This window comes from Ambystoma mexicanum, chromosome 3q (assembly GCF_040938575.1).
Source record: "Ambystoma mexicanum isolate Mex_15411 chromosome 3q, UKY_AmexF1_1, whole genome shotgun sequence".
NCBI lineage: Eukaryota > Metazoa > Chordata > Amphibia > Caudata > Ambystomatidae > Ambystoma > Ambystoma mexicanum.
The window spans coordinates 1,167,111,511-1,167,135,099 of record NC_090926.1 but is presented as its reverse complement, the minus strand read 5'-3'; the positions used below and the strand labels follow the sequence as shown (position 1 = coordinate 1,167,135,099).

Below are 23,589 nucleotides of genomic sequence, written 5' to 3'. Positions count from 1 at the left end.
AGGCTAAAGTCTGTACCGAGTCCCGACTCGAGGCTCCTTTTAAGGGAGCTTTACGTACCAGGTTGAAACTTTAGGTTCCTCTTGTGGAGGCTAAAGTCTATATCAACAGATCTGAGAGGCCTTCTCTGAGGGTCTTGTTGGTGAGGTATTGTCCTCAACCGTCCCACGGTCAGGATCGTGGTGGTACCGGTTCTGTCGAGGGGGCAATGAGGGGGGTCATGGACTGCATTCCCTCTGGTACCGGCTTGTCCGAGGTTCCTCCGTTGGAGCCTATTTTTGAGATGGGTTCGAAGATGTCGACTAAACATCTGAGGCCACCCAGTACCCTTGTATGGCTAAAGTGTTACTCAAGTCCCCTGACTCTCCTGAGGAGGCAACTGCCTCAGCTACGCATGTGACAAAGTTCTCTTCAGGAAGCGACAAAATGGCGGCTCAACCTGCGTGGCCTACTGCGGCCATTTTGGATTTCCTCCCTTACACCTACGTTTGCAATGCCTGGTGCTGGGAGCATTCCTTTCAGCAATAAGTAACCCGTTCAGCCCTTCATTGACCGGCGTGCGTGGGCTCCGCTGCCTCATACTGTCTCGCTCCCTCCTTCTTTTGCTCCACTGATCTATGTGGACCTGGCCGGTGGTGGACCCTCCTGGCAACCATCCTCCTTGTGTTCCGGGGGGTAGGTCCCTTACGAGCGGGTTCATCCTCTCCGACACCCAAGCCCTCGGTTGAGGATGAGTGTTTTGGGAAGTTCAGATGCTCATGCACTCTGACCCTATAAGGATGTATTTCAAGCGTCTTTTCACTCCTGTTCCACCCCGGCCCCTGCTGCTCCTATTCCGTTTTTCTTTTTAAACCTGAGGCGGTAGGCATGGAGGACCAGTCTTCTGTTCCTCACTCGTTGGGATGAGCCTTATGCGAATGAGGACAGGGTTGAGCAGCCCCGCTCGGTGAGAGCATTCCATGAACGGGAGGGGCTTGTGTAGCTCTGTTACCAGGGATTCTCCTGAGGTGCCTAAAGGGACTCATATGCGCACCCGAGTGTTCTCCGAGGGTCCCTCAGAGGACCTGCCAAAACTGGACGTGGTTCTGAGGTTCACCATTTGGGTGCTAAGGTTCAACTCAGTTCGTCTTTGGCTCTGGATACCGGGGTTCGCCCTGTGGTCTCCCTTTCTGGAGATTTACATACTGATAACGCGGTACGCCTTGAGGTCTCAATATCTGGTGCTTGTCACACCGAGCCACGGCTCGAGGCCCCTCTTGAGGGAGCTATATGTCCCGGGTTAAAACCCATGGTTCTTCTAAATACAGTACCAACGGAGTCGAGGGATCCTCTAAGGGTTCTGTCGGTAGGGTACATTCCTCAACCGTCCCACGCTCGGGTTGTGGTGGTACCGATTCTGTTGAGGGGGTAAAGAAGGTGATCAGCAACAGGCCTTCCATTACCGGTTCTACCGAAGTTCTTCCATTGGAGGATAATTCTGGGTCAGTTCCTAGGATGTCCACTAAACATCCTAGACCTACCAGATACAGAGTTTGAAGTGGAGTTCTGCAGTTGCAGGCAGGAGTCTGCTTTCACTGCCTATTGTTTTCCTGAGCACGGCAGGTGGGGCTTACTTCAACCTCTTGAACTTGCAGAGCGAAGGCGAGTTCAAAGTCGAGTTCCGCAGTCACTGGCAGTTAGCAGTGATAGAGGGTGACAGAGGGCTGCCGTCTACTTACAGCCCCAGTGTTGGGAAATATTTTCATTTATGGGTTATTTACCCTCCAGTTGTGTACCCCCTAACTTTTTGCTGTTGCCTGACCACCCTAGCCTGACTTTTGCCAGTGGAGCCCACCCTTCTGCTATACTCCGCTGGGGTTCTGGTCATTTTTGTTATGGGGAAACGCACATGCCCTTAAGCCAGTCGGTACTGGGAGACTTTGTTTCCCTTAGTCTTTCACTTTGTTGCTATTTCTTAGTAACATTTTATCAGTGCACAAAGTACCTTACAGTACAGTGCGCTGGAGTCCCTGTTTCATTTTTGAGGCCCTAGACACCCTTGAAGGATGTTTTGGTGAGTGTACAAGTGTGCCTTTGATAGAGCTGGTGGCAGCTGTTACTTTTTGTGTTTTCAATTCTTTCCAATGCTCCAAACCTCGTTTACCACGTCTGGCCCAGTGCCTAAAATGCCCATGCCACAAGGTCCTTTGTTCTGTCCTTTGAACATCATGTCCCTTTGCCTTCCCCCAGGTCGAGCAGACATGGGAAATTCCTTATTTGGTCATGCGGACCCCGCGCAAACCGAAGCTTTCGCAGGCTTCTGCATGCCTTTTGTGTGTGCCTCCAGGATGTGGCCTGGAGCTGTCTAGTTCCAATACACATCCTGGGTACCAGGATATCCGATGTGCTGGGATGATTGGGACCACCGTGGTCCGTGATTGGTCCACGTCTGGGATGGCTGTATGTGAGCAGATCTCATTGGTTTCTCTTCGTTTCGGAGCAAAGGAGATTTTAGATGTGAGAAGGCATCGTGCACCCATTCCAGGTCTATTTTCTGAGTTCACACCGAACTTATTAAAGGAGCAAAGTATCCTGCATAAATGAAGCAGATCTGTGGAACCACTGATGATCCGCTGGGAGATTTGGCACCCTGAGCCCGCTGTTGTCCTGTTGGACCCCCTGTTTCTGATCGAACCTAGGCCTGCAAGGGCACTTCAACCCATTGGAATATTGGAATCAACTATTCTCGGCACCTCCAACTTGACCTATAAGCATCCCTTTTCGGAAGTGTTCCTGGATCGCCCAGTGAACTGACCAGCTCGTATGGGACCTTTGCCCTGGAACCGCCGCCGTCTCGAGTTTCAACTTGAGCCTTTGGATACAAGGCATTCTCCCGCTGAGTTTCGTACACCTAGCATTCCTAGGTCTGGAATTGGGAGAGCCCGCCTGAACCCGAGCATACGCTGTCACTGTGTCGCCAAGCTGTGGTGACTAGCTCTGTGGGTGCCTTGCTGCTGTGCCCCCCTGTGTCCGCAGACTAGCTGCAGTGAAATTGGCCTGCTCCCTTCATCAGGAGCAGAGAAATCGCCACTGTTCCGCCACAGGATCATCCCTGAAACCCAGCCCCTGAAAGCCGCAGAGCCAGGCAACTCCCGTATTTGAACCTGCGACCGAAGTGCACTCGACTGCCGAAGTTTGGTTCAAGTGCCCCAAGGATCGGTGAGTACTTGCAACCCTTACCGGTGGCTCCTGGCGCATCCATCCATTTTTATGCACATGTTTCCCCTGAGTGCCACTCTTCTTTATTAAGGTAGCCTGTGCTACCGAGCTATTCCCAATTGTTGGATCCTGTTCTGCCCTCTTGGGGAGAACCTCCTCGAATAGTGAGAACTTATTCTTCACTGCCTCATCCACCTTCCTGAGTCGCTACAGCCCCTTGAAGAGATCCTGTTTTGGCTTAACCGCACGATCGCCTGCGCCAGCAGCGAAAGTACTTTTCAGCACCAGGCTCCCCTCATCTTAGGGACTGGACTGCCTCTTAGGGTTTGAATTGTGAAGGACTGCCTAAACGATATTCGCACTGGGTGTCCCCTTTCCTTGCAGGCTGTGTATCAATACTGTGTACTATTCCTTTAGGCTATTGGCTACTGCATATATGTTTGCTAGATTAGTGTTGTTGGTTTTGTTATTACTGCTGAATAATTACTTTGTGTTTGTCTTAAAAGGCCTTTAATAAATGTATATATATTTTTGATATACACCTGACTGAGAGTAATTGATGGTTTTGTTTACTGTGTGTGGTCATTGTGGGCTTTCGATCACCCTCACCCCTCATGAGACCTACTCTTGACCCCCGCCAATGCTACTGTGATTGGTCTGTCTTGTCCAGAAGGTTGCCCTGTTCCAAGAAACTAGTCTGGTCTTCTGGTCATCAGAAATCCATCTTAACACCCAACTTCAGCTGTTTAACGACGGTTGTGACTGCCACTGATCCATGCTCGCAATCTGATAACCTGGTAAACCTGTAGGCTCGCTGTGGACGAGCGTTGGAATGAACTGTTGGAATATACTGTTTAAAGCGGAAGACGATTACTACTTCCCGGGTCTTCAGGGCGAGAGTCTGCCTGTGAAGTCACTGACCGATTGTGGTGAAGAGCAGGGAAGCAGGGGAGGTGCTCAGTCCCTTTAACCCTCTCAGCCTGTGCTAGCTGGAGTAGAGGCCGGTGTAGAGGCTTGGCAAGCTCTCCAGCAACTACAAGATATTTGCATCTCTTCGTCTTTTATTATTATTTTACCCGTTACTACCACCTTCTAAACCAAGCTGTGCTCTTTAGACACTGTGCTGTGCACGATTTGTAGTGCGCTTACAAGAATTTAAGACCTACAACTCCATGACAATGAGTACTGGTCCCTGTACCCGGGGGAATGGGAAAAAGTGCCTAGAGTCGGTAACCGACCCACACCTCCTTTACTCAAGTTCGCCTTTTCCCACCAAATCAAAAAGCAACTCAAATGACTGTTCTATTATCAGAGAGGTTGAGTAAATCACTCGCACAGATCTCACGGGTTGGCCCTTATGCCAAGAAAGCAGTGTCTTCAATGTTCTGTCATTCTACTGAAACAGCACATGAGTCAGACGCAGAAGGAGGAGGGTCTTCCGGAATTCTTTCTGAATCCTCATCTCAGCATCATCCTATTGCTTCTGACACCCTGATTAAACCCTGCTCCGTCAAGGACTTATATCTGCCTAAAGCCTCTTGCATCAGGTCACTAAAAATGACACTCCCATTCTGCCTACACCTAAATCGCCCCCTCAACCTACAAGAGACTCTTCAAATTAGAACAAGTTTTGAACTGGCTACATTGATTTTCAGGATGTCTATACATATCCTGGCGTTTTTACTCGTCCTGACTTGTATGCCTCTTCGTCTTGTCCAGAAAACTCTAGTTCTACAAGATTACAATCTCTACCATGGCCTTCGGTTAATCACCAGCCTGTTAAATCTTTAGAAAATCAACATCTTGCACTTGCTCCTCGCCTAGCACAATATATAGCTTATCAAAACGCTACTATGGCAAGACAAAGAAAAGCCAGAGATTATGGCCCTTCCAACTGTTCAACACCAAGGATGAATGAAATCCTGCCTGGAAAAAGAAACAACTGCTAAATGGTCAGACTTAGAACCCAAAGCCCATTCAAATGGATCTGCTCCTTTCGCCATTCAGGTAAATATTGTATCTTTCTGTACAAAGCCAGCAGCTTAATCCACTAACCCTTGCTGACAGTGACCTTCGAGACAATGAGGAGGAACAAACCTCCTCTTCAGTGTCCTCAGCTAATTCATGACTAGACTTCTCCAACGCGAGAACGCGAGAGATCATCAAACTTCGCCATTACAACCAGCAGACTTTGCACGTTTACATAACATGTCAGCATCCCTGACGGTGGGGCTTAATCCCTTCATGAAGCTATGTGAAAACGTAAACGAAACAATGAGATATCACCCCGCCTTATTGGCTATGGTACATTTAAATCTGATATTCTTGGAGTCCTTCTCGAGTTTGGTTCAATCTTGACTCGATAAGGAAGCTGAACTCTCAGCAAAATGGCAATCCAGATTATTCGATTTAGCCTGAGGCAAGGAAGCCGATAAAACAACCCTAATGACCGTTATTTTGGAGATCCTAAAATTGAGATATTAGAGTAAAACAAGGGAGGCGCCAACCTCCTTTCCAACTGAGAATCCCATACCAAAACCTACTTTCTCTATCCATATTGCTTCAACCAGAATCAATGAACCCATTATGCTTGAGGTTTGGCTAGATGTCCGTGGACTGACCACCCACAGGGTTACAGGATTCCACTCTGGTGAAAGCGACAAATGGCAACAATATTATCATCGTGCAAGGTCTTTCGCTACCCCTGAACGCAAATTGCGACCTGCATCTTGGTTCCAATGCCAGTTCACGAATACACAGACGGCTCCTGCTGACTCTCGAGTGATACTAGTCACCGAATCTATAAACGATCGGTGAGGCAAATCCCCAAATACTAAGCTAGAGATCTTTGCCCTGTTTTAAAGCACGAATTTCAGACCAAATGCCACCTCAGACTGTCTAAAAAGAAAACAAAAAATCAATTGAACGCGTAGAAAGTTAACCCAAATGACGCCAGATCCTTCCTTCGAACACTACCACGTATGCAGTCTCCAAAAAAAGATCCTGCTAAAACATGCTTAAAAGAGCAGAGTGTCAAGGCCTATTTCAATTAACCCATCATGATCGATAATTCATTAGATCAAGACACACTGTTGCTGATGAATCTCTGCACATATTCCCATAATGATGTCTCTTAATTTGAAACAAATAAAGCAAACCTACCCGATGAAGTCCATCACACTTATGATATGGCATTTATAACGCACCTATACACAAGTGTTTCTAGGCGCAACGTGGCAAGTGAGGGGGAACAGATGGAAGACTGAGACGCCGATCTTTCTAGGCCAAGTCACATTGAGATTGCACAAGTGCAGGGGAAGAGGGAAGGGGAAAAGTGCAAGGGGGAAGGGGACTTACTGCAACAACTCTGCACCACCTACCACCAGTCGGATAACAAATTCTACGACTGGCTCGATCATCGGATCCGGTATGAGGGAACTAACTCTTTTCTTGATTTTACACAAAAAAGAATATCTTTATTATAAACAAGGAAAAAAGCTGCAGATAATCACCCACCCATGATCCCTCCTAATAAAAGGAAATCGCAGCTAATCAACACCAAAAAAGCATAGAGAAAAACCCCTTCTTCAAAAAATCAAGTTGTTGTTGAGAGGTTGATCACTGAACGTGATGGCTTAATCATGAACAGGAAAAACTGCTTAAAGTTGCTCCATTACTCACCGTAATTGAGATTCATCAGTCCAGATGTCATAAAAATCGTGGAATGTGTAAATCAATCCAGACTGGATTGGGTAATTCATCTTTACTCCCCTCTGGTTAAACAATCATCACTAGAGATGTCTGCCGACTTTCTGCCTTTAGGTTTTGAAGTGTCTGAAGAGGTTTAAAGCATCTTTTCAATGGCATTTTATGTTTACAAGATACATGGTTGGCCTCAAAACCCATCTATGATGGTTATGATGTATGCCTGAATCCAGCAATATCCGACCAGTTGATAGACCATCAGACGACTTTTTTTTTTTAAAATATAGTTTTGTTTCATGTACACTCAAAGCAAACTTTAACCCCCCCCTCGCTCGGTATATAATTGAAGAGGTATAGGAGCTTAGGTTGCATGATCATCTCGACAAGGGAGAGTCTACCCATCAATGACAGTGGTATTTGACTGCAGCTCATCAGCTTAGCTCTGATTTTGTAGATATATGCATTAACATAAATTCTGTTGTCGGGGACAATGTTATAGTTATCGCCAACTATTTAATGGATGCCACCGCCACCTTCAAACCCTGTGTTTTCGCAGTCAGCAGCTGAAAGTCATTTAGGGGGAACATTTCCGATGTGTGCCCATTCCAGTGCAGTCCTGAGAACTTCCCAAAGCTCCCTGCCACCTCCAGGACTGCCTCCCCATTCACTGCTGGATCTCGAATATATAATAAAATGTCATCTGCATAGAGATAGATTAACACTGGGGATCCTCCCAAATGGAGTACACGACTTCCATACCTGACCCGCAATTAGTCAACGGTTCAATGACCATGGCAAAGAGTAGTGGCAGTAATGGGCACCCTGGCAGCATACTGCCTTCAAGCTGAATGGGTAAGGACAGTGTACCATTAGTCGACACTCTAGCAAGTGGGGACGTTTATAAAAGCTTGATCCAGGAGACAAAGCGAGGACTGAACCTATAAGTCTCCAACACCCGGAAGAGAAACTGCCAGTAAACAGGATCTAAAATCTTCTGCATATCAAGAGTGATTGCCACTGCTCCAGAAGCAGGATCTGTCAACGACATTACATTATTTAGCCTCCATAAATTAAAGGCTTTTGACCTGCCTAGTACAAACCCGGATTGGTCCGAATGCACCACAATCAGAATTAAAGGAACAAGCCTGTTCGCTATGGCTTTGGTGAAAATCTTTGCATCTACATTTAATAGTTACAGGGGGCGATATGAAGCACAGTTTCGATGCTCCATATCTGGTTTCAGCAGTACAGTGATAACCACTTCTCTAACAGATTCTGACAAGATCCCCGTGCTCAATGCTTCCTCCCACATTTGAATAAAATACTGTGTCAGTACTTCATGGTACTCTTTATAGAATTCAGATACCAGATCATCTGAGCCTGGCCCTTTTCCATTCGCCAACCCCAGTGTTGCTTCCTTCAAGTCTTCTGGTGTCAGTGGCCCCTCCAGTGTGTCTTGCATGTCCCAAGATAACAACAATGTGGGTATATCTTGGCGGAATGCCTCAATTTCTGCTGCCACGCCTCACCAATTGGCTGATCTAGTTTAGTCTAAAATGCATGGAAGACAGTATTGATATTTTGGTCTCTGTATACCAAATCTCCTGTCTCTGTATATATGGTGTCCGTGTTCGGCCCGCCTCACCCAGGACCAGGTATTTTTGTCAGTTCACAGAATTTGTCAAGCTCTGCTCTGATATCCACCCACACTGCAGGAGTACGGGCCCTAGAATAAGCTCCCCTAGGAGTCGTTCAGCCCCGCTAATTCCAAATATTGTGCAGAACACCAAACTCCATCACCACCCCCCTTATGTAGACCTTGAAGGCCTGCCACAGTCATGAAATAGAAGAGACTGAATCCACATTATTTGCAAACTTAAGGCAAAGGCTGTGTCACAAAGTGCCTCTGGCTTAAACCTCAAGACCTTTTGTCTGTTACCCTCGGCTGCCCATTGCAATAACAGCATTATTGAGGAATGATCTTAGATTGTTCTAGGCAAAATCTTGGAATCCACGACACCCGAAAGCTACAACTTTGATCCACACCACAAATCTATGCGCAAATGTGTACCATTGAGTAATATTACGGCTTTCTCCATGCAGGACCCTCCACACATCCAATGGGCACTGTTCATTCAAACCCTCCTGTATGGGGAGGGCAGCCTTAGTGAGGGCCCAGCCTGATGCGCTTGACCTATCCCTGTCCACATCCAATATCAATACCACATCCAATATCATTGTAGAGGCGGTCCCAGACATGGCCTACACTCCAACCCTATAGTTTGCGGTACCAGGAACATACTCGCCAAAGTATGTGACGTATGAGGAACAATTGAACCAACAGAGAGCTGCACTGAGCCTATGCCCAGTGCCCATCAGTAGAGCAATACTTGTTGAAGTGCCTATAACCAGACAACCATGGGCGGCTCGGTACCCGCTGAGGCAACCGTATCAGCAGCTGGCCCGAAGTGAAGACTACTTGCAGGCCGTCCCCGAAGAGACCGAAACAGCCATAATGGAGGGTAAATGGTGACAACATAAGAGCCTGTGGACAGTCATACAGATGCACATAAATGACAAGCGAAAAGGATAACATGAACATAAACAACAATTGAAAGATGACGCACAAGGACGAAATGGAAAGAAAAATGATGGAATGGATTTATAAGAAGAAACAATGTTGATATATAAAGAGATGTAAGGAAACGTAGCTGTGAAACAAGATGGAAGTATCCAACCAGCTAACGCTTGTAAATAGGCTTGGAACGCACAAAGCTAAGAAAACTGAACTGTTTGCAATGCTTAGTAGAAGAATAGAACGGCATGCGCCAATTATATATCTACCTCAATGAATAGTATACAAGTGCGACTCCATTTTGTAAAAGCAGAATTAAGCCCAGGCTGCAAAGGGCTAACAAGGACAAGATTCATATTCCAGCCAAAGCCAAAAGAAAGAGCGGAATCAAAACTCAGTAAGAAGCAGCTTATGCCTGCGAATTCGAGGTCAAGCTAAGGAAGGGAGGAGAGCGGCAACCTCGAAGAATCGAAACTTCAGAGCATACCAGCCAGCCAGTGAAGGTCGAGATAAAGAGGCCCCAGGCAGGTGGCGAGGCTACGGAAGAATCAAATACACAAATACATGGAAAATGAAGCAGATTCACGGTGAACAGACACGTGACCAGCCAAGGACGAAGACGTACCGGCGTCTGATGTCACCCAGAACCCGAGGATGCTATAACTTTTCCTGATAAGAAACTACAGCCAACTAATTGACACATAGCCTTTAAATTACTGATTGATGGAAGGGAGGCAGGGTGAATCATGGGGCACTGCGCATCTGGGTGACCATTCTGAATGCTAATTAAAGTGGAGATTTATGCCTAGGGGTGTAACCCACCCAATCACAATGGACCAAATAATCTAGGGTCCTATAGCGTGTAGAACCAATGAGACGTCATGCTTGTAGTGACGCCTATCACGAGTGATGTAGAGGGATGGGTGTAGACGGCCACCAGATGAGTTATCCAATCCTCACGCTCCGTTACCAAATACAGATATAGAACCTATACTTAAGTTACCTTTTCCAACCAATAGAATTGCATGACAAATGTTGAGTTTTACACGTCAAATAATGATGAATTTTGCCTATAAGAATTGCTGTTTGAATGGAGAACTTGGAAGTTGAAGCGAGACAGGCGATCACGACACTGTTGATTACCATTTGTTTCCCCGTTTTTTGTACTTGTCATTAAACGGACTTCCCTTTGCCAAACTATTGAGTTGTCCTTATTGAATTGTGTCGGAGTAAGAGAATCCTGCACCCCATCCTCCTCAGGGTGCAGCTATCTTGTTTTACAGGTACTCGAGGGTGAGTTCTAACCTATGGGCCCGTCAGAGGACGCTCCGCCCTCCTGTACACTATCACCACCCCAGATCACATCAGCTACTTGGAATGCCACCAAGTGCCCCAATAAGGCGTAGTAAAATTCAGGGCCATCCATGTTTGGGCCGTAGCTATTTATCAGCACAAACACTCTCTCTTGCATAGGTACCAGTGTGTTATTACAGATCGACCTTCCACATCTACAATATTAAAGACACACTAAAACAGCAAAGATTTGTCTATCAAGTTATGACACCCTTCGACCCTAGTAGATTAGAAGGTGTAATAGCGCTGGTCTCCCCAGCCAGCCACCACTCTACTAGCATGTTGTTCCAACAAATGCATTTGCGACAGGAATAATATTTTAACCCCATGAGGATTAGCATGTGCCAGTACTTTCCTTGCCTTAATGGGCTTACCAAACTCAGTAACATTCCAGCTCATTGATGTGATATTAGGCTGCTCATCAACTGGGGCCTTCCTTGCGTGTTCGTATCAGTTTAAGACCGGATGATTTCATATGGCATTTAACTAGTTGCCACCAAGTGATTTTTGTAGAGGAGTTCCCAAATAAAGCCTGCACTCCAGTCGCCCATTTTGAAGTACCAAGAACATTCACGCCGAGATATGTGACGTATGCTGAGCAACTAAACCAGCAGAGAGCCGTATTAGGGCTCTGCTCAGTGCCTATTAGAAGAGCAATACCTATTGAAGTACCAATAACCAGACAACCATGGACAGTAAGGTATGCATTGAGAAAACCCTACCAGCAAATTACATGAAATGAAGATTGCTTAAACACTCTCCCAGAAGAAACTCAACAGGCCTTAATTGAAGATGAATGGTGACGTCACGAGAGACAAGACAGGCTCACAGATGAAAGAAACGACAATCAAAAGATGACACACAGACGAAACGTCATGAATAAGGACATCATGAACTTAGGAGAGACGATGTTGAAATATAAAAAAACTGTAAAGCAGATAAAGCTATTCAACCAGCTAACGTTTGTACATATGCTGGTAACCGCAAGAAACTAAGAAAACAGTGTGGCTTGCTATGCTTAGTAGAAGAGTAGAGCGGCAAGCGCCACCTATATATCTACCTCAACAAAGCACATTATATAAGTGCGAGTCCACTTTACACAAAAGCAGAATTAACTCTGCTTACTAGAGGTCAAACCGGACATGATTCGTACTCCAGCTAAAGCGAAAAAGACAGCGGAATCGAAACTCGGCAAGAGCAAATCGTGCCTGGGAAGTCGAGGTCAGACCAAGAGAGGGAGGCGGACAGTAGCTTCGGAGAATCGAAACTTAAGAACACAGCAGTCTGCCCCGTGAAGGTCGAGATCGGGCGGCCCAGGCAGGTGGCAAGCCGAATAAAGAATTAAATGCATAAATAGAAGGAAAACCAAGCAGATTCACGGTGTGCTAGCACGTGACCAGCCAAGCGTGAAGAGGCACCTACGCCTGGCTATCTCCCGAACAGAAGATACCATAACTTTTCTTGACAAGAAGCTACAGTTTCTAGGCCAACCACAGCAAACTAATTGACACATAGCACTAAAGTACTGATTGATGGAAGGGAGGCCGGGTGAATCTTGGGGCATCCTGCTCCTGGATGACCATTCTGGGTGCTTCTAATTAATGTGGAGATTTATGCATGGGGTTGACGCCACCCCAATCATAGTGGACCAAATAATCTAGGGTCCTATAGATAGTAGATCCAATGGGACGTTGTACTTTTAGTGACGTCCACTGTAGTCATTTTGTGAAGGAAGGGCTTAGACGCCCACCTAATGATGTTTATCCAATCCTCACACTCCATTACCATATACAGATATAGCACCTATATTTAAGTTACCTTTTCCATCGGGACTCCCCTTTGCCAAACCATTGAGTTGTCCTTATTGATTGGTGTTGGAGTAAGAAATCCTACACCCCATCCACCTCAAGGTGCAGCTATCTCGTCTTAAAGTACTACAGAGCAAGATCTGACTCTATGGGACTGTCAGGGGTCTATCGCTCTCGTAGTACAATTTTTGTAATTTTAGTCCCTGCAAACTACCATAATACAACCCCCCCCGCCCCTCACTGCCAACACCCAACTGGCAGTGCACAACAACCCTCCCATATCCCCCGCCCCTCGTGCAAGTGCAGTGGAGCTTACTGCAACTGACTGTGGCGGATTAAGCTGGAGCATAGAACCATACTCCACCCACAAGGATCCTGACTGGCTCAACTAATAATTTAACTTTCCCATATGTTGCCAACCACTAGGAAGCGGTAACATTCCCATCACTGCTCCTCAGGTATTGGGATCTGAGCCTCAATACATTTCACTGCCTCTTCGGGCACCATGAAAAAATAAATGTTGCTCTGAAATTGAAATCTAAGCCTGGCAAGGAACAACATGGCATACTGTACGTTACTTTCTCGTAGCAGTGTTTTGACTCCAAGAAACGGTCAACACTTCTGCTGTACTGTCAGCAAAAAGTCCTGGAATAGATGAATTACCTGGGAGTTCAGTCGGAGTTCCTGCTTATCATGGGCCCGTTTTAACAGTAAATCACTGTTCCTAGAATTAAGAATCCTATCATTGATGGACCTGGGAAATCCCTGGCATGGGCTTTGGGGCTAATGCTCTATGGGCACGTTCAAACGGGGGGGACAGGGCAGGGTCATCCAGTAATCACCTCAGCAGTACCTCCACAGCCTACTCCATGTTCTCCATGCACCCTCTGGGACCCCAACAATCCACACATTGTTTCTGCGGGACCTCGTTTCTAGGTCATCACATTTGAATTTCATGTCCCTGACCTCCTTTTACTAGTTGGGAGACAGCATTTTGCAGCCCTTGAACATTGTCCTCAGTTGTGCCAATCCACTCCTCTACCTCATTTATTCGTAGAACTTCTTTAGCGAATTGCGCTCGGGTAGAAGACACAGTCCTATTAATATAGTCCTGTTTCTTGTGCACTGCTTCAAAGCCCTTTTGCATTGTTTCCACCATGTGCTGAAGGTAAGGAGACCCAGACACAGATTCAGGTTCATTGGGCTTTGATGTTGGTTGAGTAACCTCAATGGGCTTGGGATCCGTCTTTGTGTAGTGGTCCATACTTCCTTCCTTTTTGCTTCTGCTTCTTGCCCCTTTCGTCATATTTGACCCACTTCAGGGGTGTTTGTACTCTTAAACCCAGTAGTATATACCCTGCTGCAACGCAGACCGTGTGTTAGGGAAAATGATAACCATAACACAACTCCCTCTGCGAGCTGAGTCTGTGCCCCAAGCCAGGTGTTGGTATCTCCAGGCTATCTGGCCCTTGTATGCAGCCACGCAGGCCACACCAGTAGGCCATCTTATCTGGTGGGCAGGAATCTCCCCTTGTGAATCATTCACTCCCAGGCTGTTAGGCAGAATTCTATGCAGTACCGTTTGGGAACAGCACACACGATTAAGACTACAAGTGACAGTACAATGTCACCTTTGGTACAAGCCTGTACTACACAGTTAAAGTGGTAGCAGTAGCGGAGCAGCCAGACTTATCTTAAGACTAAGTGAGCAGTATCAAATAGTTACACAAAGGACAGCAATTACTGTGATTCAGGCGAACACTGACTCAAGGTTTTCAAGTAAAAAAATATACATTTATTTCACTCTTCAGTTGTATAACATTTCACTTTTCTAAGCAGTTTAAAAATCACACTCTTAATACACCACACAACTCCCAGTAAATTCCAGACAAGTAAGCTCACAAAATGAATTGGGAGCAAAATGGAACTCCAGCAATTAAAAAGGGAGGGAAAGACAAGGTTTACTGAAATTGAATCACACCAACAGGTAAGTACTCAGGGCAAGCGAACAAGAGAGACTATAATGATAAAATCAGATAGAAAAGGCTTAGGTCCAAAGTCAATAGGTCAAAAGTCTTTTGCTCAAGATAATACAGTTCAGGGTAGTTTGCGGTAAAGTTCGTGGCACGGTTTCCGGATGAGGTTGGTTGGTAGAAAAGGTAGTTCAAAGAGAAGAGAAGGACAAGCCCTCTGTTTGGAGAAAGATTTCAAACACTTTCACCGCGGCTGAACGAAACGAACAACTGGATTTGCACAGTACCTTAAAACGGAGATGGAGCTGTAGCTGAGGCAGATGTTCCTGGTAGTTCCTGCAGGCTCACGGTTCCTGAAACGACTGTCGGACTGATCAGAAGTAGGAAGACTGGAGGTTCCTGCACTACCCAGGTAAGAAACCAGCAGCAGAGCAAAGCAACAAATAAAAAGTGTGCTCCTTAAAACCCAAGCAGGGTTCGACCTTCCTGGCTATCCGGCCCACTGTAGCCCTGTACAGCGAATTCGGCCAGAGGAGGGGTCCTGGCTTGCAGTTTGGGCGAACTGGTTGGTGCCACCAGCTCAAGGGAAGAAGTTTCCTGGAGGATCTTCTGTCGTCGGAATCTGAAGATTCTGACCTGCAGCAGGGCTTCACTGGACGGATCAGTCGTCGTAGGGGTCCTCTTCCGACAGTTCCTTGTTAGTTCTTTCGTTCCAGTGGTGACTCTGTTCTTCCAGTCCCAGAGACCTGCTTTTTATGCAGTTTTCCCCCATTAATACAGCCCGGCTGTCAATCGCACCGCTGGGGGGCTGTCCTGGCAAGGACAGTCACCCAGCCAATCAAACAGGAGTGCGACTTGGGTTACCAAGGGAACCCATAGCAGGGGTCCTAAAACCCCTTCCTCACAACCTGCCTACCCAGACTCTCAGGCGCCTAAAGGAGGGCTTCTGTGTGGAAGCCTGCGAAAAGGCGATGAACAAAGGGACCAAACCTGGTTTGGCACGCAGAGTACAACACGAGAAAGACATTTACAAAAAGAAATGGTGAATAAACCCAGCCAGAACCGTAATAAAATATATATGGTCAAGCGGGTTTATGTTTGAGGCTAATATAATAGCCTAAAACAATACCATGGTTATTTAAGATAACCGCGGTATAAAAAATAGGGTATATACCACTGCCACCAGCCAAGTCTTAATGTAAAGGGAGCGTCGGCCCCAGAAAATGGAGTCGGTGGGAAGTCTCAAAGACAACCCTGTGCCACTGCACTGAAGGTGCTGTGTAACACTCATGAAAATATGGTTCCATGGAGTATGGCCACACAAAAAGTAGAAATACACATAGCAAAACACATGTAAGAGTGGGAAAAAAAGGCTAACACTCTTACCAGGTGAAAAAAATGAATCCTAAAAATCCAGCAAAGCTGCTGAGGGACTCAGTAGGTAAAGGAAATTAACCATTTATGAGAACTCTCCCTAACACAGGCCCCCAGGGAAGTACAAGCAATAATATCCAGCACAAAGTGACTCCTCCGTCTCCTGGATCACAGGCTCTGGCCTCTTCTATTCATGCGATCACCACAGGCAGTAGAAGCAATAAAGGGGCCTCCGATACCAGCTGCTCTCAACTAGATGATCGGCTCTTAGAGGGAGCATACTATTACAGCTGTGCTGCAGCTCCGCAGGTGTCCCTCAGCTGTCAACCCTCTGCTTCCCGGACTTTCCGTTAGCCGGGCTAATTTTTGAAGACCCAAGCACCTCCCGCTCTCACTCCAGCAGCTTCACAGGGCCGACTGTGGGACACACCACAGCTCACTGTGTATGTTCCTCTTCCCGCCTCTCACTCCTCACCAGCCTGCAGTCTGGTGTTCTGTTTCCAGCCTGTGGCTTCAGCACAGTATGGAGCGCAACCACAGGGCTCCCCCCGCAGCTTCAGCATCCAGGGGGCCAGTGCGACAGCCCTCTGTCTGTTTAAATCTCTCTGGATTAGCAATACCGTCGGATCCCTCGGGTCACTCGCAAGCAGTCCGCAGACTGTCTCAGCAACTCCACCAACGATCTCCGTCTCACATTTGCAGCAATAATCCCATCAACCTGGTATTAAGAAAAAGAAAAGACACCACAGGTTGGAGCTTTCCAATTAAGTGGCCATCCTGCTTGACTACCCCCCAACCTTTGACAGTTCTTATGAAAGCAGATACTGCTTTTCCCCTTTGTTGTGACCCAATGTTGGGAATAGAGCTTCCTCTTCCCTGCCACACTACTACTCCCCTCTTCCAAACTACTTCTCCCCTCTTCCACACTACTGCTCCCCTCTTCTGCACACTACTACTCTCCCCTCCTCCATGCTACTACTCTCCCCTCCTACTCCTACAGTAAATTACTCGGGCAGCCCTTTTGCAGAAATTTACTCCAGAGTTTGTCTGTTTATTGAATTAAAGGCTGAATCAAAGGCTTGAGTTAGGTCCAGGAAAACAACATATATCGGCTGTTTTGACAACATTGCCTGTAATGAAAAGAGATGTAATATAAACCTAACCTCTTTAAAAAAAATCCTGATAGATTCCCATCTATAACACCTGTGCAGGCCACCCAAGAGTATTTCTTTTAGTAAAAGCATAGAAAAGTTTTCCTCAAGGCATTCAGAAGGGAGATTGGCCTACAATTACCGGGATTCAAGCTCTATCCCTTCTACCAAGATGTTATTCACACATTTACATTAGTCCGGTATATATTGTTAAGGAATAATATTCCGGAATAAAGCAGATAGTACAACAGCTCCTGACAAGATTTGAAAGTCGCATTGGATAGCCCATCCCTACCGTGGTCCCTAGACAGTTCACACTTCTGAATAATAAAGTATCTTCTACACAACATAACAAACTTCATCTGGCCCTGTCAAGCTTCAAGCTGTCATACGTCGAGTTCTTCGGTTTCCCATACAATTTTAAAAAGTGATCTTTCCAACATGCCTCTGCAATAGGTGTGCTTGCAAGGAATCTTGACTATCCGCAGGAGATTTGATCAAAGACCAACATGCACATGTATCTTTTTTTATTAATACTCAACGTAATTTCTGCATTTCGCTGTAGCATTAAGAACCTGTGACTTAAGCCAATTTTTAAAGCTTTGCTTTAGCTCTATTATCATTTTCTTTCTCGATACTTTGTCTATACATGACACCTTTCAAATGTTTTGACGCATTTACTTTGCTTTCCCTTGGAAAGCTTCGCTATAAGTGTGCAGTTGCAGATGAGTACCTTTCCTATACATTTCCCCACAAGGCCTATCAAGAAATAGCCCTTTCAGAATATGTTGACATGTAGTCATTGAGCAATAAGCATTCACTAAATCACTTGTCAGTTTTTAACCTGGTTAGGGAGAATTCTCATTTATGGCTAATTTCCCTTACCTAGTGAGTCCCTCAGCAGCTTTGCTGGATCTCTGGGGTTTATTTTTTCCACCTGGTAAGAGAGTGAACCTTTTTCCCACTCTTACTTGTGTTTTGCCATTTGGATTTCTACTTTTTGTGTGATCTTGGGCTCTGGAGCCACACCACTCTGAGCCCAACTTTTTGTGTGTTACACAGCACCTTCAGTGCAGTGACACAGGGTTGTCTCTAAGACTTCCCACTGACTCCATTTTCTCTGGGGCTGACTACTGTCCCCCAGGAACAGGTAAAGTTGCCATTTACTTTATGTAGTCATTTAACCTACAGATCCAGTACACCCCATCTTACATGGAGTATTGGAAAGGGTGCACTATGATCCTTTTTTGTCTGTGCCTCCTGGAGCCTTGTTTTGCTCCCTTAACACTAAGACATGGCTGGTGGCAGTGGAATCTACCCTAACTTTTCTACCGCGATTATAGTGTATATAAACGTGGTGCTGTTTTAGGCTATTGTGTTAGCCTCGAACATAAACCCGCTTGACCAAATATACTTTATTTTAGCTCCGGTCGGGTTTAGTCATCATTGCTTTGTGTTAACATCCTTCTTGTGTTTTACTTTGCGTGGCAAACCAGGTTTGCCTTCTTTGTTCGCCGTCCTTTGGCGGGCTTCTGCGAAGAAGCCCTCCTTTGGTGTCTGGGTGTGTAGGTGGGCTGAATGTGAGGGAGGGGTTTAGTAACCCCCTGCACAGGGTCTCATTGGAGACCCAAGTCGCACTTTGTGTCCATTGGCTGAGGTGGTTGTCTGGGCTGGACAACCCCCCTGCTGTGTGATTGACAGCCAGGCTGTGTGAATGGGGGATTTTGGCATGGGGGATTTCTTGGGCTGGAAGTCGGAGTCGCCACTGGAACTACAAGAACCGAAGAGAAGTGGAGAAGATGAGGCTGCTGCAACTCCCAAGTCCTGCTGCAGTCCTGAGCTATCTACCCTTCAACGACAGAGAAGATCCAGTCCGGAGTCTTCTTCCCTTGAGCCTGGTGGGATCAACCAGCGCACCTTTCTACAGCCAGAGAATCCTCTTCTGGGTCGAAATCGCTGCATGAAGCTGTAGTGGTCCGGATAGCCATCATAAGAGCCCTCTCCTGCTTTAAAGGAGCGTACCTTATATTCACTGTTGCTTTGCTGCTGCTGGCCTCATCCCTGGCTAGTGCAGATTGCTCCAGACGTCGTCCTTCTTGTCCTCACGACTGAAGCTTCAGGAACCGTGCGTCTGCCGGAACAACTGCCGTGGCACCAGCTTTCTTCATTCGAATAAGGTACTGAGCCCATTTGGTCGTTCTCTCTGTCCGACCTTTAGGAATCGGGGTGAACCCTTTTCCTTACCGAAGGCTTGTCCTTTCTTCCTTCCCTTTTATAACTTTTGCCTCTTTGACAATATCCAAGTACTTGTGGCAACGTTAATCTCGAACTGTTCTAATCGTGTGATCCTCAACTACAGAGCCCTGCTCCATTTGACACTGGCCCAGGCCTATTGACTTTATCTGTCTTAGAATACGTCCTCTGAGTCAAGTGCCTTGACAAAAGTATTTCCTATGGTTTGATCCCCTTTTCCTTGGTTTTTATTCAATGTGCTAAATGTGTTTTGACTATGGTTACAATTCTCCCCGCGGGTACGCTTTTCTTTCGAAAGACCGAACAGTCATTACTGTCAAAAAGTGAGCGCTACTTAACCCCGGGTAACGTCTTTTGTTTTACAACACTGGTCTGTCAAATCCTAATGTACTTACGTACTTGAATTGACCTGAACCAAAGGAATTGGTTGTGTGTGGTATATTTAGAGTGTGGTTTTGTTTAATAGAAGTGAAGTGTTTTGTGAACAGATGGTTTAAAAATAAATGTACTTATATTTTTTTAACCAGAAACCTTGAGTCTGTGTTTGTTTGAGTCCCAATAATTGTAGTCCTTGGTGTAATCCCTATTACTGCTCATTTGCTCTTGAGATAAGTCTGGCTGCTCCGGTACTGCTACCACTATAACTGTGTAGTACAGGCTTGTACCATAGGTGAAATTGTACTACCACTTGTAGACTTAATCGTCTATAGTGTTCCCTAAGGGTACTGCAGAGGATTCTGCCTAACAAACCTTCAAACATCTAAGTTTGTCATTCAAATGGTGAGCAATGCATGGCCTGCAAACTATGGTAGAATTACCTGCCTTGGTCTTGATCAGCAAGTTAGTATTCTTAGAGCAGATATGATATATCAATATTGTTGTATCTAGACCCAACAAACAATGATCACACTCAAGTCGATCGCTTATTGTTAGATTAGTACAATTTAAAAACATGGCACTGGACAAGAAAATTGTAATCCAAAGTGGAGTACGTATTGGAGTTTCGACAGGTATACTTGTGGGGTTGGGAGGACTGTCGCCACTAGCACAACCATTCAACAGGATAATTCCCTAATTCTCCATTATACTGCAGATACTTTCACCTTGTCCTCTTGCTTGTTCAAAGGCCCTAGAACGATGGTGGTCAAAATAAACGATTAATCTAAATAATCACTATTAAAATCCCCCATAAACATAATATAACCTAAATAGCCAGACTACCAATTCTCAAATATATCCGTAATCACAAAGTGCTGCACTGCAACATTGTTGGGATTCAAGTACATTTTTAATAACCAACAATTTTGCAGATGATATGATTTCCTGTCTACCCAACTAAATTTAACGGCTAAAATGTGCAGGCTCAAGGTTATCGGGTACACTGTGCTTCAGATGCAGGAGTTCTGAAAAGAGAAAGAGACTGGCAAGTATTTCCTAACAGGGGTAAGGTTGGAGATACGCACTGGCACAAGGAGGGGAGGCAGCAGGAATTTGGGCCCTTCTTTCTTCCACTCTCCACCTCAGGGCTATGACTTGCTCTGGATTTCTTCCTGGTAGGGGCTTCGCACCAGTTCAGAGGAGGTGTGGTCCCCTCTGCTGGCCGTGTCACACTACTCTCTTGGAAAATGCCCCAAGCCGTTTCCTCTTCCTTGTTTTTCCATGCATTCCTATGGAAGCCGAGTTTTGGCTTTCTTACTAGATATGTCAAATGTTTCTTTTGTCAACATAGGGTTCAGGGATGCAGCACGTTGTGTCTGAGGAGAATCTGCGACAGTGACAAATTGAAAATATGCAATTACAAGAACCAGTATTTTTAAAACCTGATTTTTAACATGGAAACGCTAAGTTAACAGGGGTTCAAAGAATAGTAGTTGAAACATCTCAATGAGTTATTTTGAAAAGTCAGTGTGGTCCAAAAAGTTCTGGAGAGGATCAGTACATGTTTTTTCACAGTAGCAGAAAAATAGTCTGTGCAGAGACTGGCTGGCTCTCACTAAACCTTCAAAGCTCAGTTTTATGGGGCCTGAGCACCCGTCCCAGTAGGCGGCCAGCCCAGCCTTAGGAAAAGTAATAAATGTTTTCTATAGTTAGACTGTTTTTGTACATTTAGGTCTTAACAGTAGGTGAATTGTGGTGTTTAATAAATGTTCTGTGAATGGTTAATTTCAGCATCTAGTGATGTTTTACCATTAGTACTCTGCCTAGAAAATGTCGACATGCACAGACATGAACTGATGTGGGGTTTATTCCACGATCTGTGCAGGGTTGTTTATGTAAATCTATCTAATCTGCCATACTGAGTGTTCAAGAATGTAACTTTACAATGAATATCATGTGAGAGTAAAATATTTATTTTGTCGATAAGAGTCGCGCGCATTTCTGAAACGAAAGAGATAATCTTGCTGCATAATGCGTGTTCATTTAAATGACGTGTTTGGTTTAGTAGAGAAATGGCATTTCTACTGTGTTGATCGCACTGTTCGTGACAGGCTTTCTTTGTGTTCCTCTGTCTCCAGGAGTTGATTCGGAAGGGAATCCCACATCATTTTCGTGCCATCGTCTGGCAGCTGCTGTGTAGCGCCACCGACATGCCTGTAAAGAACCAGTACTCTGAGCTGCTGAAGATGTCCTCACCATGTGAGAAGCTGATTCGCAGAGACATTGCCCGCACATATCCTGAGCATGATTTCTTCAAGGGGCAAGACAGCTTGGGCCAGGAAGTTCTCTTCAACGTCATGAAGGTGATCCATTTAGATTGGTGAAGTATGCAAACAGTAGTTTTCCGTTCACACAGCAAGTCCTCAGCCAACATCAGTCCATTCTCACATACACAACCATCAGTGTACCTCACCATCCATCAGTCTACAGTAGACCACTATCGGTATGACCAACCAACCATCAGTCAGCTTTTTTCCACTATTTCACTGATGAAGCACTCCATGAAACTGGTCGGTCCATTTTCTAACAATGCAGTGAACCATTGTTCATCTCAAGCAGCTGAGATTTTCACTCCACACACCCAATAATCAACACCCCAATTAACCTACACAGCCAACATCCATTTTACTAGTGACTTCTCAAACTAGCTAATCACCACTCATTAGTGTACCCAGCTTATTAAACAGCTCTTCATAATACCAAACAGGAGTACAGCTAGTCACTAATGTATCCACCTGTTATTTCACTCAGTGATCAGCTTACACAGGCAACACACATACGTACATCCAATTTACTATTATCCCATCTTTACAACAAACTATTAGCCCATCCAGTCAGCCATCAGCCTACCAATCAACTGGTCATCAACCCACCCAGCTATCTATTGATGCATCAAGTCCTCAAGTAGCAAGATATTTAACTAAACACTCCCATAACTAGATGTTTATCTGCAATCTTCATCATTCTTCATTCACCTGTATGGTTAAGAAAACATTAATTAAACAAATATTCTGTTCATCCATATTACAACAAACCATGTCCCCAGCAAATAACAAGCCATCTACTTTACTAAAGAACATTTCATCCAACTCAACTTTTCCACTCACTGAAACGTTGAACCACCAATCCACTGTAATATCCATTGCACTGTTTTCTTGACTTACACAATTTGCCGCACATCTGTACTATGCAAATTAAGTTATCCACAAACCATCCAACCTCCTTTTTAAGGAACTGCCATTTCAAGTTACTCATGAAAAACATGGACCTGGGATTTGTATTCTATTACTTGAAAAAAACCGAATGCTGGACCCATGTGAAACAACTAAAATGCAATGTAGATTCTGACATGTGGTAGTCACATTGAATGAGTCGACAACGGCAGCTGGACAACTCTGGTGGCCAAGATGCCAAGCGCACTGTGATGAGCTACCTGGAGGCGGTATGCTAGAAATCCTCCAGGGCCCATCCCCACTGCCCAACCTCTTGTGCTTGGTAGATTCCAATAGTTCAGAAATACGATAGGACATTAGTAACAACACTATTCTGTGCCACTAGATAGGAGGAAAACAATGATTGTTCGACACAACAATCTTATTTCCAATGTGAGCAAGATAATGTTGGCCCCTTGTGACATTGAGACGTGTTTGTTGCCTTCGCCTCTTGCAGCTCTAGAGCAAGTAAGGAGAGAACTGGGATTTAGTAGATGGGTGGCAGATCCTGAAATCAAAACAAATCTTCTAATCCCAGTCGATCCCATGTC

General features: G+C 45.5%; 1 protein-coding gene across 3 annotated transcripts in view; it reads left to right on the top strand.

The window, feature by feature from the left end:
* The window catches only part of EVI5L (ecotropic viral integration site 5 like), a 1,319,565-nt gene that overhangs the window by 392,000 nt on the left and 903,976 nt on the right, over positions 1–23,589 (top strand). For all 3 annotated transcript variants that reach the window (XM_069604001.1, XM_069604000.1, XM_069603999.1), the window contains one exon: positions 21,905–22,129. In XM_069604001.1, coding sequence (XP_069460102.1) covers positions 21,905–22,129 — 225 coding nt within the window. The remainder of the gene's footprint in view (positions 1–21,904; positions 22,130–23,589) is intronic.